The 13789-nt window shown below is 40.0% G+C and overlaps 1 protein-coding gene across 1 annotated transcript in view; it reads right to left on the bottom strand.

The window, feature by feature from the left end:
• The window catches only part of TNN (tenascin N), a 31165-nt gene extending 28306 nt beyond the window's left edge, over positions 1-2859 (bottom strand). The window contains exons 1-2 of the mRNA XM_070939224.1: positions 2454-2859; positions 1632-2003 (exon numbers count right to left, since the gene is read on the bottom strand). Coding sequence (XP_070795325.1) covers positions 1632-2003; positions 2454-2859 — 778 coding nt within the window. The remainder of the gene's footprint in view (positions 1-1631; positions 2004-2453) is intronic.
• Between the last annotated feature and the right edge of the window lie 10930 nt (positions 2860-13789).

Below are 13789 nucleotides of genomic sequence, written 5' to 3'. Positions count from 1 at the left end.
GCCTGTGAGTCGAGCAAGGCATATCATGTTTCATTTTATCTTTATAATTTGCTTAGCAATGGGTAGGCCACAGCATCTCATTTTTTTATAATTAGTGGCACAAGTGTTGACAATAAATATTTGCTGACATTGTTTTTCATGCATTAAGCAGCAGTGTCCAATTCTGAATATTCAAAATTTGAATATTTTCATCAGATGATGAAGTGCAGATCTGGAACCTAATAAAATCTACCCATTTTAGGTTGTATTATCTTACATTGACTTCCTTTTTTTCAAACAAAATGTTTGATCAACTGCAAGGAGCCCAGAGGTAACTTACAGTAACTGTAGAAAACAAAAAGAAATATTGTAAATTTCTGTTATCTTTCTTTAAGGATATAAGAACTGTCTCTTTTTTGCATTTTGTCTTTCTATGACTATCCAAGTAAAGACAACAAACACTCTTTCATCAGAATGGCGGTTAAAATCCTTGACAGTTCAATAAATATTTATATGCAGTATAAAAGTCCATTATGTTACTTCATTTATCATTATAAAATTTAGAAAAGTAAGTAGATTAGAAATGTATGAACCTCACTGGAAGAGAAACTGGCATTCTTGAAGTACTCAGCTGCATTCCTTGAAATGAGGGATAATGTACTTCATATTCACAAATCCTATGGCAAATTAAGAAGAGCTCCCAATTCAGTACAACAGAAATTGGAGAGCACTTTCTGGCAGATTATATTCCTAGTAAATAATAGCAGCTGTAATAAATATTCTGTTCAATATATAAGAGTTGCTTCAGGTACCCTGAAAACAAATTTCAACAGCATACAAAATGGGTCTTTCCAGTTATAGCGCCACATGTATAGTACCATTTAAGTGAGAACAAAACAATGAGCCACAAACTAGGAAACCCTGTAGTCTAACAATGTGCATGAATAAATCAGAATAAGTCAGACAGTTCTCAATATGTATGCTTTAACTTATTGTATGCTACTCATACATACAACATACCATAATGGATTTTGTTTAGTTGTAATATTTTAAAAAGATGGAAAGATTTCTGGAAAACTAGAAAATAATTTTTTCAAAACCTTCCCATAAAAGTATTTGACTGAAAAACAAATTAAGTTTGAGAGGAGATAACAGGAGAAGTTGCTTGAGGCCCATGCATGGAGAGGGCTCTGCCCAAAATATAATTCAGTTTTTGAAATAATACAATGAATTCAAGACACTAATCAGTGAAAAAAGTTATTCAGTATTTTGAACTTTTCTAGGCCCTCTCATATTGACTTAATTGATAAAAAGAAAGACAAAAAGAAAAAAGGTGTCCTGACCTTGCATGCAATGAGGACGAAGGCAGTGGTGGGTTGCCCCCAGTTTGGACCAGTTCGCAAGAACCGGTAGTAAAACTGGCGGGAGGCCCCGTGCACCACCCCAGATGTTGTCATCAGTGATCTGCGCATGTGCAGATGCGATCCCATTGCGAAACAGTAGTAAAGGTAAGTAGAACCCACCTCTGGACAAATGTAATTCTGCTCCCCCCCCCCCCAGACGGGGTGTATTGAAAAAGCAATGGCCGTTCAATGAAATCTTCATTTGAAGGTCCTTCAGCATTGCATGGACAGCTAGGGAAAGGCTCTTACCTTTAGAGCAGTCTAGCTCTGTGAAACCATCCTTACAATAACACTCGCCACTGTCACAGTATCCATTGCCACTGCAGTCATTAGGGCACCTCTTCTCACTGCAGTCATCTCCAATGAACTCCTGATAACACTGGCATATCCCATGGATACAGACCCCATTTCCACTGCAGTTCTCAGGACACAGGAGTTGACTGCAGTCATCACCAGCGTAGCGGGCATTGCAAACACACCGGCCATCAATGCAGCGCCCATTACCACTGCAATTTCCTGGGCACGTGGGTTGGGAACAGTCCTGCCCTTCCCAGCCTTCCTCGCAGTTGCAGCTGCAGATCTCTTGGATGAAAGTGCCATGGCCACTGCAGGATGACACCCCTGTTCAGGAAGACGTCCAGAACATAGGAGAAAAAATGGAAGACAAAGAAACAAAGTTGGGCAGCAAGATCCCAACTCACTTGAAAAGAATAATGAACACTGACACCTTGTTTACATGCGTAAGCTCCAGTTTTAAGCAAAAAACATCTTGAGCTAAATCCTGTCTTTTTACCCCTAAGCCAACATGTGCAATACTGCTGCTTTGCTTTTAAGGATAATAATATGATGATGAATGAATTTTCATTGGGTATAGGCAGGGTGAATCTACATAAGAAAACCCTGTGAAATAGTTTACAGAACTTCAATAGTCTTGAAGTCCACTATGCTAAATCTGGGTCCCCATCTATGGATGACAAGCAAACCAGTGTTTGGTGGGTGATATAAGGCAAGTGTCAGACACATGATAGGGAACAATATACAGTCAACAGGCTACACAACTAGCTTCCTTACCTTGTCCTCTTCCACAACATTTTTGAGGGTTACAGATCCTTTTCAGATGTGCCACTTCTAGTTCTAAATTTTCCAGTCTTTCCAGCAAAGCTTTAACCTGTTCAAGGACTTCACAGTCTCTTTTAGGAGTTTGCAGCCGAATGTTATGCCTAAGTATAATGTTTTGCTCCTCGCCCTCATCTATTTCGCCATTAGTGAACAACATGTGATTGTTGTCTTGGAGAGGCCCCGGATCTGGTTCCACTTTGAACTGAAAGGACTCAGGCACCTTAATCTTGTATGAGTGACTAAAGCTGATCTTCTGGCTTTGGTCAGAGCAGTTTTCGGGCTGAGCAGGCAGTTGTGTCAGGACCTCCAGGAAGGAGCAGTGCATCAGAATCCCCAGGAAAATAATCCACATGGCCATTGTGCTTCTGTAAATACAAGAATAGAAAGGCTCAACTGGGGAAATAAGAAGGGAAGATGAGGTAAACAATATAAAAGTATTTTCTAGATATTATAAAGAGTGCAGGAAAAATATTCCTGGCAATCTTGACTGGGGAATTGATCAAGAGCTGATCTAGCCATAGAAGAGACTTGTTGGGCATTGGTTATCCCTACAGAATGCGCTTTGGCAATCCCTTGCTTCTTGCATAATAAATTCATACATAAATACATACCCATTCCTTTACACCATGTAACCTATGCTTCTCTGTTGTTTGGAAAAATAGATTACTATGTGTAGGAAGTAGGTATGGGAAGAAGTCTTTTTTAAATGCTTTCAAGGGAGCATTTAATCATGCATGTGCCACTGAGCTTGAATTATAGTTTGGCTCAAGGTTCAAGTTTTTTCTGTTTGCCAAAAGTATGAAAAGTGATACATAAACCATCAGAAGTTTACTAAGTTAATTAAGACCCTTCTGAGCAAGGCTTTCTGACTTGTAGGGGGAGATTTATGAGGTGAAGCCTTATCAGGCAAAGTAATTTTGTGTTCATGCTATGAGTTTCTGCGTGGATTGGAGGTGCAATATACACATCAAGGAGCAACAAGTAAACCTTCTGGAGGAATCAGGCAACCAAGTTAGAAAAAGGAACTCAGGAGGAAGGATGTATGTATGAATGAGGAGCATGCAAATGAGGAAGAAGGATCTGTAGAATGGAGTGCCTAGACAAACAGCTGTAGTTGGAAAAGACAGATCAGGAGTAATAACATAAGGAAGCATGACCAAGGAGATAGCTTTCCAAGAAGCTTAGGGCTTGTTTCCACCCTCCTCCCTAAGCTTCAAGCAGAAGTCAAAGTACAGGTGGTCCTTGGGTTATAACATCAATTGCAGTGGTGAAATTCATTTTTTTTTACTACTGGTTCTGTGGGCCTGGCTTGGTAGGCGTGGTGTGGCTTGGTGGGCGTGGCAGGGGAAGGATACTGCAAAATCTCCATTCCCACCCCACTCCAGGGGAAAGGATACTGCAAAATCCCCATTCCCACCTTACTCTAGGGCCAGCCAGAAGTGGTATTTGCCAGTTCTCTGAACTGCTCAAAATTTCTGTTACCGGTTCTCCAGAACCTGTCAGAACCTGCTGGATTTCACCCCTGATCAATTGGGACCAGAATTTCCATTGCCAAATGATGCTGTCATAAAGCACAATATCATAAAGCACATGACCACATCACTTAGCAATGACAACCCTGGCAGTGCCGGTTGCTGCTATAACCCTGGGTCGATACGTGGGAAGAGCTGGGAGTCCAAGGCAAGCAGGCCGTGCTACAGACAAGACCTGCAGAATGTGGGTGTGGTACTGTGTGTGTGTGTGTGCGCGCCGGCGCGCTATAGGCAAGTGCTACAGAGTGTGGGAAGACAAAAAAGTGAGCAATTTCTGACTTCCTGTTGACTTTGCTTATGGGATGGTAAGAACTGACAGACTCCAGAATGAAATCAATGTGCAATTGTTTAAAACCAACCAATGCAAATACTAAAATGACACTATTATTTTCTATCTTACCTTAAAATGATTTAATCCAAAACAATGTTTAGATTGCCCAATAAATTTTCCACCTAAAAGCACTGCTTGAGAGAAACTTTAAAAAACAATTATTAGGATGACCAAATATGCTCTTTTCTCTTCCCTTCTCATCTCACAACATACCATTCTTCTGAAATAGCTTCTCTTCACAGCTATCCTGTGGTTTGGCTGGCTACTTGTCATCAAGGATGACAAGTATTTTATTTTCCAAACTTTCTCTCTCGCCACAGAAATTAGCTATCTCAGTGTGCCTCTAATTCCTAGTTTATTCTGAAAAACATTATGCCAAAACTTTGGATCTAAACTGCCTAAATGATTGCAATAAAGTGTAGTAAGGATGATCCATGATCTTATTTGGCAGTGTTTTTATCCAAACTTGCCAATTACAACAAGTCATTCATTTTTTAAAATAAACCTCCTTCCTTCAGTTTTGCCGCATGAAGTGCCACAAGCGTGACTTTGTAATTAGAGTTTGTCAGGGCCACAAATTGATTCCAGCTTTGCTTGTTGCCAATCCATCAGAGTAAAATTGGGCCTGACTTGGGACAAAGACCTATTATATAATGAATTCATTGAATCACCAGATATGAATTAAGGTAGAACCAAGAAATCTATTATTAAAGGGATGTGTTGCAGTGAATAATAGCAGAAAAATTGTCTCTTAAAAAGGAGGCCTATTGGGTTATATGTTGGATAGCCTCAGCAAAGTTTCTTACAGATACCAAAGAAAATTAATTGTTCCACAAGGTTGGATATACATTGTTTGATGTGACTATCACAATTATAATTTATATTATAATTTTATGAAAGGGCCACTCTGAAGAGAGGAACATTGGATTGCAATGAAAATGGCAGGAATCTTTGCCAACATCTGTATTGTTTTCTTTCGAACTAAATTGTCACCATATGTATTCCCTGCTTACCTGCGTGCACACATGGGCCTCAATCTAAAAGGCAACTGGATTTACATGGCATAACCCCAGGAGCTGCTTATTGAGATAGGGGTGGGAGCAGAGGGATCTCCCTATATAGCACAGATCCAATTTGCATATACTGTACAGGACAACTGGCATCAGAAGAAAGAAGTTCCTAAGTTTGTTCTTTCCTTCTTGCAGCCATCTACGGGGGCAAGATTCAACCAGGTACATAAAGACGAGGCAGGACTTCAACCAAGTGGCCATGCCCATCCTTTTGACATTTTCAGCCATGCACATTCTGCAGATTTTTATTTATTTATTAAATTTTTATGACACCCATTTCACAACAACTGAGCAACTCTCAGATACCCTTAATATCTTCATTTTTCCTGATAATCACTAGCAAAAAACATCTGTGTGTGTGTGTGTGTTTACCTTTTGGTTTACTTTGCAAACAAATCCAGTATTTAAGTAATTATTTTCATCATACATCTCTGGACTGTTCTCTGCAACTTGCTTTTCTTTATGCATAGCTTTTGAACTAATTTACAGGTTTACTTACTTATCTTTTGAACTAATTTGCAAATTTCAGTCCTTAGGAGTTGCACTAAAAATGGAAATTGAACAATCTTTCAGCCAATCAAAATAAAAGATTGTTTTTACTAACATCCTGTTTCAAGGTTATAATTATCAGTAAATTTACACCACAGCCATTTTATTTGTGAAGCACTATTCAGCCAATAATTCCCCATATGAAGTTTTATTATTGGATCATCTGTAATTATCCAAGCTTTACTCTTGGATAAAAGAAAGCATCGGACATGGGAGAAATTATTTGTCCTCAATCATTCATGCATACTGCAGCAGTACATGATTCAAACTACAACTATAATATAGTGCTGCAGTTATGAAAGGAGAGAAAATGATACGTGCTATTCTCAAGTTTCTAGAAAACCATCCAAAACCATCTCTGAATTAGTAGCCAAAGTGACATATTAGCCAGAGAATTTATATTTAATAGGATACCATTTTTGGAATAAGTCCCATAGATTCTCATCTGCTGTTTCCTCTGCCTCATTTGAAATATGGAGTCTACTGCAGTTGTTTTATTTTATAAGGTTATGCACAAATTGAAGATATGGTAGTACATTCTTTTAAATACTGTATAAATATAAAAATCATCTGAAAATGAGGCTTACACTATGCTGGAGCAAATACATAAGAATTCAAACTATTAAGGTGGTAGAAAGTATATATGTGCCAAACTTATGATAAATTAGGAAAATTACATTATTAATTGAAATTAGCAAATTGGAAAGTAATGAATTCTGGAACTATTAGAAAAGGAGTATTCCAAACAGGTTCAAAGTTGTTGGTTTAGACTTGGATTTAACATACTAAAGTATACTATGTTTGAGGCTACTTTGAATAATAAATATATTTTTGATGCGATCTACTTTTATCCTTATTACAAACAAGCATACAGTGCTCCAATGAAATATTTAAAAATGTTTCATTTGTATAACAATGGTGCACACAGGCCCTACACCAAGATAGAGAGTTCTGAACCGATCTTATGCATGTTTATTCAGAAACAATCCTACCTTGTTCAACAAGAATAACTTCTGATATATTAGGGGGGGAAATGAAACAAGGCAGTCTTTTTTTTTTTTTTTTTTTTTGAGATGACCACTTTCAATCAAATGCATTCATGTTCAAATCAGAATCAGATAGCTACTTTAAAAAAAAAACCAACCTAAGGACCTGTTGCTTGAAGGCTGCATATTTATTCCAATATGATCAATATTATACTAATTTTAATGGAACTTTAATACCTGCAAGATATGCATGGCAAGATACTAAAGGCAAGAAATAGCAATGGAGTGAGAAAAAAATTGTAGATCATTGGCCAGGATGCTGTTATTAAAGTATATTCCTCCTTTGGTACCTACAACCAAACCCCAGATGATCACACAATTACTATCTCAGATGTTTTTATGCTGTTTCAATCAAAGTACAACTCCCTTTACACCTGGCAGTTTGTCCTTAGATCTGCAAAAAGAATAGATGCGGAATGACCAGATTATAAACTTTCAAAAGATGGATAGATTGCTTACATCGATGCTGACCCTCAAAAATAAGGAGCCAGATTTGAATGTGAGTGTGGGTTCAATCTTGTAAGGTAGAAGGAAGAGGAAGAGTTAAGGAATACTTCTTCTTATCATCCTTCTGTGTATCATAAACTGATACACAGGTCCTGAGGAAAAAAAGAGACTAGTAGTTCCCTCAAATTCTGCAGACCAGAGAAAAGTCTTCCTTACCTTGGAGATGTACCTTTCTTCCAGGTGAGTATCAAGAGCTGTCTGGTGTGGCCCACACTTGCCACAAGGAGAAGCAAGCAAAGGGTCAGAGAGGGATGCCTTTTCTCTTCTCTCCGCTGAAGGTTTAAATTTCTTTGGGAACAGATCAAAGAACCAATAGAGTTACTGGGTGGTTCCCTTCTGGGTTTTTTTTTCCTTTTCAGATGGATGGAGGTGGTTTGAGGGATGGAAAAAGGAATGAATGTTTCTGTTTTCCTTGTTAGCACTGAAAAAATTGGGCTCTGCAAATGGATTCAAGCCAGTGGTGAAATGTAAAATTTGTTACTAGCAGTTCTGTGGGCGTGGCTTGGTGGGCGGGGGGTAATATGACTGGGTGGGCATGGTGAACTATTGTTTTTTTTAACTTTTAAAAGCATTTTTTCTACAACCTCTTCGGCCAAAGAGGTTGCAGAAAAAAATGCTTTTAAAAGCCTCTGACGATCAGGCAACTCAGCTGGGATCATCAGAGGCTTTTAAAAGCATTTTTTTCCCCTAAAACCTCTTTGGCCGAAAAGGTTTTAGAAAAAATGCTTTTAAAAGCCTCTGATGATCCCAGCTGAGTCGCGCGATCATCAGAAGCTTTTTTTTTTTCTACTTTTAAAAGCATTTTTTCGGCCGAAGAGGTTGTTAAAAAAAATGCTTTTTTAAGAAAAAAAAAACAGCCTCTGATGATCGCACAGCTCAGCTGGGCATGGGTGGGTGGGGTTTGCAGGGATTTTTGCTACCGGTTCTCCGAACCACCCACTGCCATCGCTACCGGATTGGGTGATCCAGTCCAAACCGGGAGCATTTCACTCAATTCAAACAGAGAAATACAAGCATGATTTTGCCCATTTAGGGTGGACCCAGGGGTTTGAGCTGTCTCTGCCAAGAGGAAACCTGGAATTCTATCTCTACTAAAGCATGGGCTTTCTGGGAAGGTATTGGCAAAATCCTGCTTCTCATCCCATTTCATGGAAAGCGACTCCAGCAGCCTACCTGAAAAATCAGTTCTGAAGACACATAACTTAGCTATTGGGGTTCTTATGGCTCTTGAATCTAAGCCATAAAACTAGGGCAACCTTTACTTCTAAATTAAACATACCATTTCTTCCTCAAGAAATTGGTGCCTTAAGCTAAATAATCCTAACATGGCACAGATCACTTTTAAAATAGCCAAGTTTTTTGTTTCAATTACTATTTCTTGAAATGGAGCTTTATGCTCTAATGATACGTAAGGTGATCTTGCACATCTTGGTTGCAGTCATTCACTGTTGCCAGAAATGAAGTGGTTGGTCCAACTCTACGGGGAGAATGCAGTCTCAAAACTAATTTAATGGTAAATTACAAAGGGCTTTAAAGGTTGCACTTTAAATTGCACCTGAAAACCCATTGGCCCATGGCAGACATGTAGTATGCTGGCTGCCATATAGGCAGCTGCACCTAGAACCAGCTGAAGCTTCTCTCTTTAAAGACAGCCCCATGTAGAGCTTCCTACAGTAGTCCATGTGGGTGGTGACCAAGGCATCAACTACTTGCAGCTAGAAATCTTTGTATTTTTTTTTTCTTTTTCAAAAGAAAAAACAAGAAAGTCCAGTTGCCTCCTGAAAAAGCACCTTTGGCACTTGTAGCCAGATTCCTTCACCTCAAGTAAGATCACAACCAGCCAGAACTTGGCAAAGCCCCCCCACCCAGCCATGACTTCCAGTTGGTGTTTCAGCAGGAATCATGTATTCAGGAAGACCACCAAATTATGGGTGTTGCGCTCCCCCATAGATACCACTGGAGCTTTTATAAACAAACAATAACTCCATTTTGCTAGGATTTAATTCTCATCTGTTTTCTCAGATCCAGATCTTCACAGCCTGCAGGTCCAAGATAAGACTTCAACAGCATCTCCAGTCAGGGTAAGTACCATCAGTTTACTGATGGAATTAAAACAAACCATCAGAGGATTGTTCACACAGGCAGATGAAGGCACCAATAAAGTCTTTTATTGCACTGCTAAATCATGACAGGTGGCCCTCCAGGGGTGTTCACTTCACTTTTCCCCAAACCAGCCACCCACAGTCAATGTAACACAGTCCCACCGGCTCAGTCCAATAGTTACCAGAACCAAGCCCCTAAACAGGAAGAAATGTGAAGCCTGCAAACCCAGTGCAGGGTTTGTAACAAGGTCTGTAAGCCACAATCCAAAGTCAGAGTCCTCAAAGCAAGGTATGCAAATCCAGAAGCTGAAACATTTGTTGAAGTTCAGAAGTCGAGGTTTCCAAAGGTCAGGAGAGTGAATCCTGAGACAAATGGTTGTTCCCAATGAAGGCATCCCACTAACCTCTGGTTAAATCACCACAACCAAGTGTTCCTTGTGAGGAGGGCCAGGGCAGCCTCCTCATGAACAGCCTCTCAGACTTCCTGAATTTCCCTCCGTTTCATTCTCCATGCCCTCAGATCAGGTGGGGGAGGCAGCTAGTCCTTGTCAGAGAGGAATCTATTGTCTCTCATCACCACTTCCTGTTTGCAGTAGATACTCCCCTGCATTTATGAAGGCAGGCAGTTCCTGTCCGGTTGACCACTTCTCCCAAGGGAAGCATTGTCGTCAGCCCTGGACTCTCCATTCCCCTTGAATGGTCCCAGTTCCAACTTCTCCTCTTCCTCCTCTGAACTGGGATCCGATTGGGGCCATAGCAGAACCTTTCTAAGAACTCTCCCCAATCTGCATGACACCTCTTGTGCATTCCCTTTAGCCCCCCCCCCCCGATCTACACAACACTTTTTGTGCACCATGGATTGGGAAGTGTGCACAGGAGTGTAAAAGAGGTGCCATGAGGGTCAAGAAGAGTGTATGAGGGGGTGCCAGTCAAGAATGGTGCATATGAGTCACAGTGGTGTGTAAGACATGATGATCAGGTCATGTAGGGTGTGTGGTGGGGGGCAGTACAGGTTAAGAATGCATAGGGGTTGCAGGAGTTTGTGGGAGGTGCCATGCTGGTCAGGATTGGTGTGGGGGCAATTGGTGTGGGTTTGGAAGGATGCCTGGGGGTATTTAGGAATGTGCAAGAGGTGCTGTGTAGATCAGGGATGGCACGCAGGATGAGGAGCAGAACAGATTTGGAGAGGTGGGGGGGGGATGCCCAACAGGTCCACATGGAGATGGTGAAAGAATGCAGGATGCAGGTTGAAGAAGGTACATGGGGGATGCAAGAGGTGAAGACATGCATGAAGTACACAAGTTAGAGAAAACCCATGAGAGGCAGCGTGGTTTGGGGAAGGTGCACTGCTGCAGCCCAGGTCAGGGAAGCATGCAGGGAACTGGCTTAACCGGGAAGAGGATGCAGGAGTTCTTTTCCTCCCACTCCCTCCCTCCTTGCCTTTTCTTTCCTTTCCAGCAGGAAGGTAAGTGTTGGATGTGGAAGGGAGAGATTGTGAGACTGGCTGGGAAACTGTCATGGAACTGAAGATCACATGCCTTCAGCAGCAGCCCAGCAGTACAACAGCAGCCAGTAGTAAGGAAGCAGCTTTCCCAAATGTAATTCCTTCAAGAGTCATGGCTCCTGGATTTTGGACACATTTTGAAAATTAACCCATTTAAAGTATCTTGGTTCAAAAATTGATACACCATTTTGCCCAGTTGAGTTTCTGTAATATATAGATGATAAATTCTAAAACCTCATTGACTTTAACAGAGTTAAATTTGATGCACATATACAGTCAACTAAGAAATGTGTTATGCTTTTTGCAAATTCCTGTTGGGCCCAAATAAATGTTGCTTGATACAAAATCTTCTGTAAAATGATCTTATTGGTTCATATACTGTTTTTCTGATGCAAATGAGATGAACCATGTTGTTGTCATTAATGCACTGACAATTGAGATAGTGGGGGGGGGGGAATTGTGATGGTACTGGCAGCAGCATCATGGATTCCATAGATCATCCTATGGATGGTCTTTCACTATGAAAACAAGGATTTCACTTCAACTCACTATCTTGGTTCCCTCCATTTGTAGTACTGAGCAGTAGCAGAGAGTCAAGACCATGGCAATATGTGCAAAGACACAGATGCAGCTGAATTCCAATGAAAGTCAGATGAAGAACAATTAAGCTAAAGTAAAATTCATAAAATCTTCCCAATCAGTTCTCAGGCATTCCTGTTTGAAAACCCAGCTTTACCAACCTTTTCATCCTAAAGGAATCACATTAGTTTAGTAAGGAATAAAGCTGTAATCACTGAATGTAGTAGGGCGCACTTTTGAGGAAATACATAAAAGGTCACAGTGCATCACACTGTGAGAGGAGAGCATAACAAAAAAGTATAAAACTATAAAGGGAAAGTTGACAAAAAGAAATTGTTCTCCTTTCGTATTGCTAGAATGAAATTGCCAGCAGGTGCAAAGCAGAGAAAAGAAAGATGCTTACTCAGTGGAAAGGCCACAAGAGTGAAGCTCTCCCACTGTCCCATTCAAACCAGGCACTTACTCAGAAATGAATCCCTATTCTGATGACTGTTTCATCCTCTACTTGGCCAGGCTTTTGGCAAATCAACACTTTTTCCCCCTTCCATATCTTCCATAATCATCAAGCCAAAAAGGGAATAAAAAGACCCAAGCACCTCTCCACCAGCAATCAGTACCAAGATGAGCATAGATTAACTTCAAGATTAACATCAGACCAACAATCCAGTAAACTATACCCAAATCAAGGAACTGCCAAACAAGCCAATAGTAAACGGCCCAAAGAACCTCTAAGATGACCAACACTGACACAGCAAGCCACTAGAATATTATAAACTGAGAGCAAACCCCACTCCTTATTAAAAGTGATGATGTTACATAGCTTAGGCAATGAAACATCTGCAAAAAAACAACCAAGTTCAGAGAACACCAAGGACTCCTCAGAATATATAGTGTAGAGAATTTTGCTCTTCCTCAAGGCCAGGATGGAAGTCATAACCATAGAATAGAATAGAATAGAATAGAATAGAATAGAATAGAATAGAATAGAATAGAATAGAATAGAATAGAATAGAATAGAATAGAATAGAATAGAATAGAATTCTTTATTGGCCAAGTGTGATTGGACGCACAAGGAATTCGTCTTGGTGCATACGCTCTTGTGTTCATAAAAGAAAAGATACATTCGTCAAGAATCATAAGGTACAACACTTAATGATAGTCATAGGGAACAAATAAGCAATCAAATCATATTAGGAAACAGTCAATATAAATCGTAAGAATACCAGCAACAAGGTTGCTGTATCATACAGTCATAAGTGGGAGGAGATGGGTTATAGGAACGATGAGAAGATTCATAGTAATGCAGACTTAATAACTAGTTTGACAGTGTTGAGGGAATTATTTGTTTAGCAGAGTGATGGCATTCGGGAAAAAACTGTTCTTGTGTCTAGTTGTTCTGATCTCCAGTGCTCTATAGCGTCATTTTGAGGGTAGGAGTTGAAAGTTTATGTCCAGGATGCAAGGGGTCTGTAAATATTTTCACAGCCCTCTTTTTGACTCGTGTAGTATATAATTTAATTTAATTTAATTTAATTTAATTTAATTTAATTTAATTTAATTTAATTTCCAATTTATATACCGCCCTTCTCCCTGAGGACTCAGGGCGGTGTACATCCAAGATAAAAACATAGAATACAAATATTAAAAAACAGTTAAAAATATATATAAATTTTGGCCCGAAAGTTAAGAAATCACAGACTGATTAAAAGAATTTAAAAATTTCTTCTTAAGCCAACCCGGCTTCCTGGAAAAGATGGGTTTTAAGGGAACGACGGAAGGCATTGAGGTCATGGATATAGGTCCTCAATGGAAGGCAGGTTGGTAGTAATGGTTATTTCTGCAGTTCTAATTATTCTCTGAAGTCTGAGTCTGTCTTGTTGGGTTGCAGAACCAAACCAGACAGTTATAGAGGTGCAGATGACAGACTCAACAATTCCTCTGTAGAACTGTATCAGCAGCTCCTTGGGCAGTTTGAGCTTTCTGAGTTGGTGCAGAAAGAACATTCTTTGTTGTGCTTTTTTGATGACGTTTTTGATGTTAGGTGTCCATTTTAGGTCTTGAGATATGG

Source organism: Pituophis catenifer, unplaced genomic scaffold, assembly GCF_029215685.1.
Source record: "Pituophis catenifer annectens isolate HBS135680 unplaced genomic scaffold, rPitCat1.0.hap2 SCAF_3, whole genome shotgun sequence".
Lineage (NCBI taxonomy): Eukaryota > Metazoa > Chordata > Lepidosauria > Squamata > Colubridae > Pituophis > Pituophis catenifer.
The sequence above is the reverse complement of the archived record's forward strand: the minus strand, read 5'-3'. Positions and strand labels throughout refer to the sequence as shown.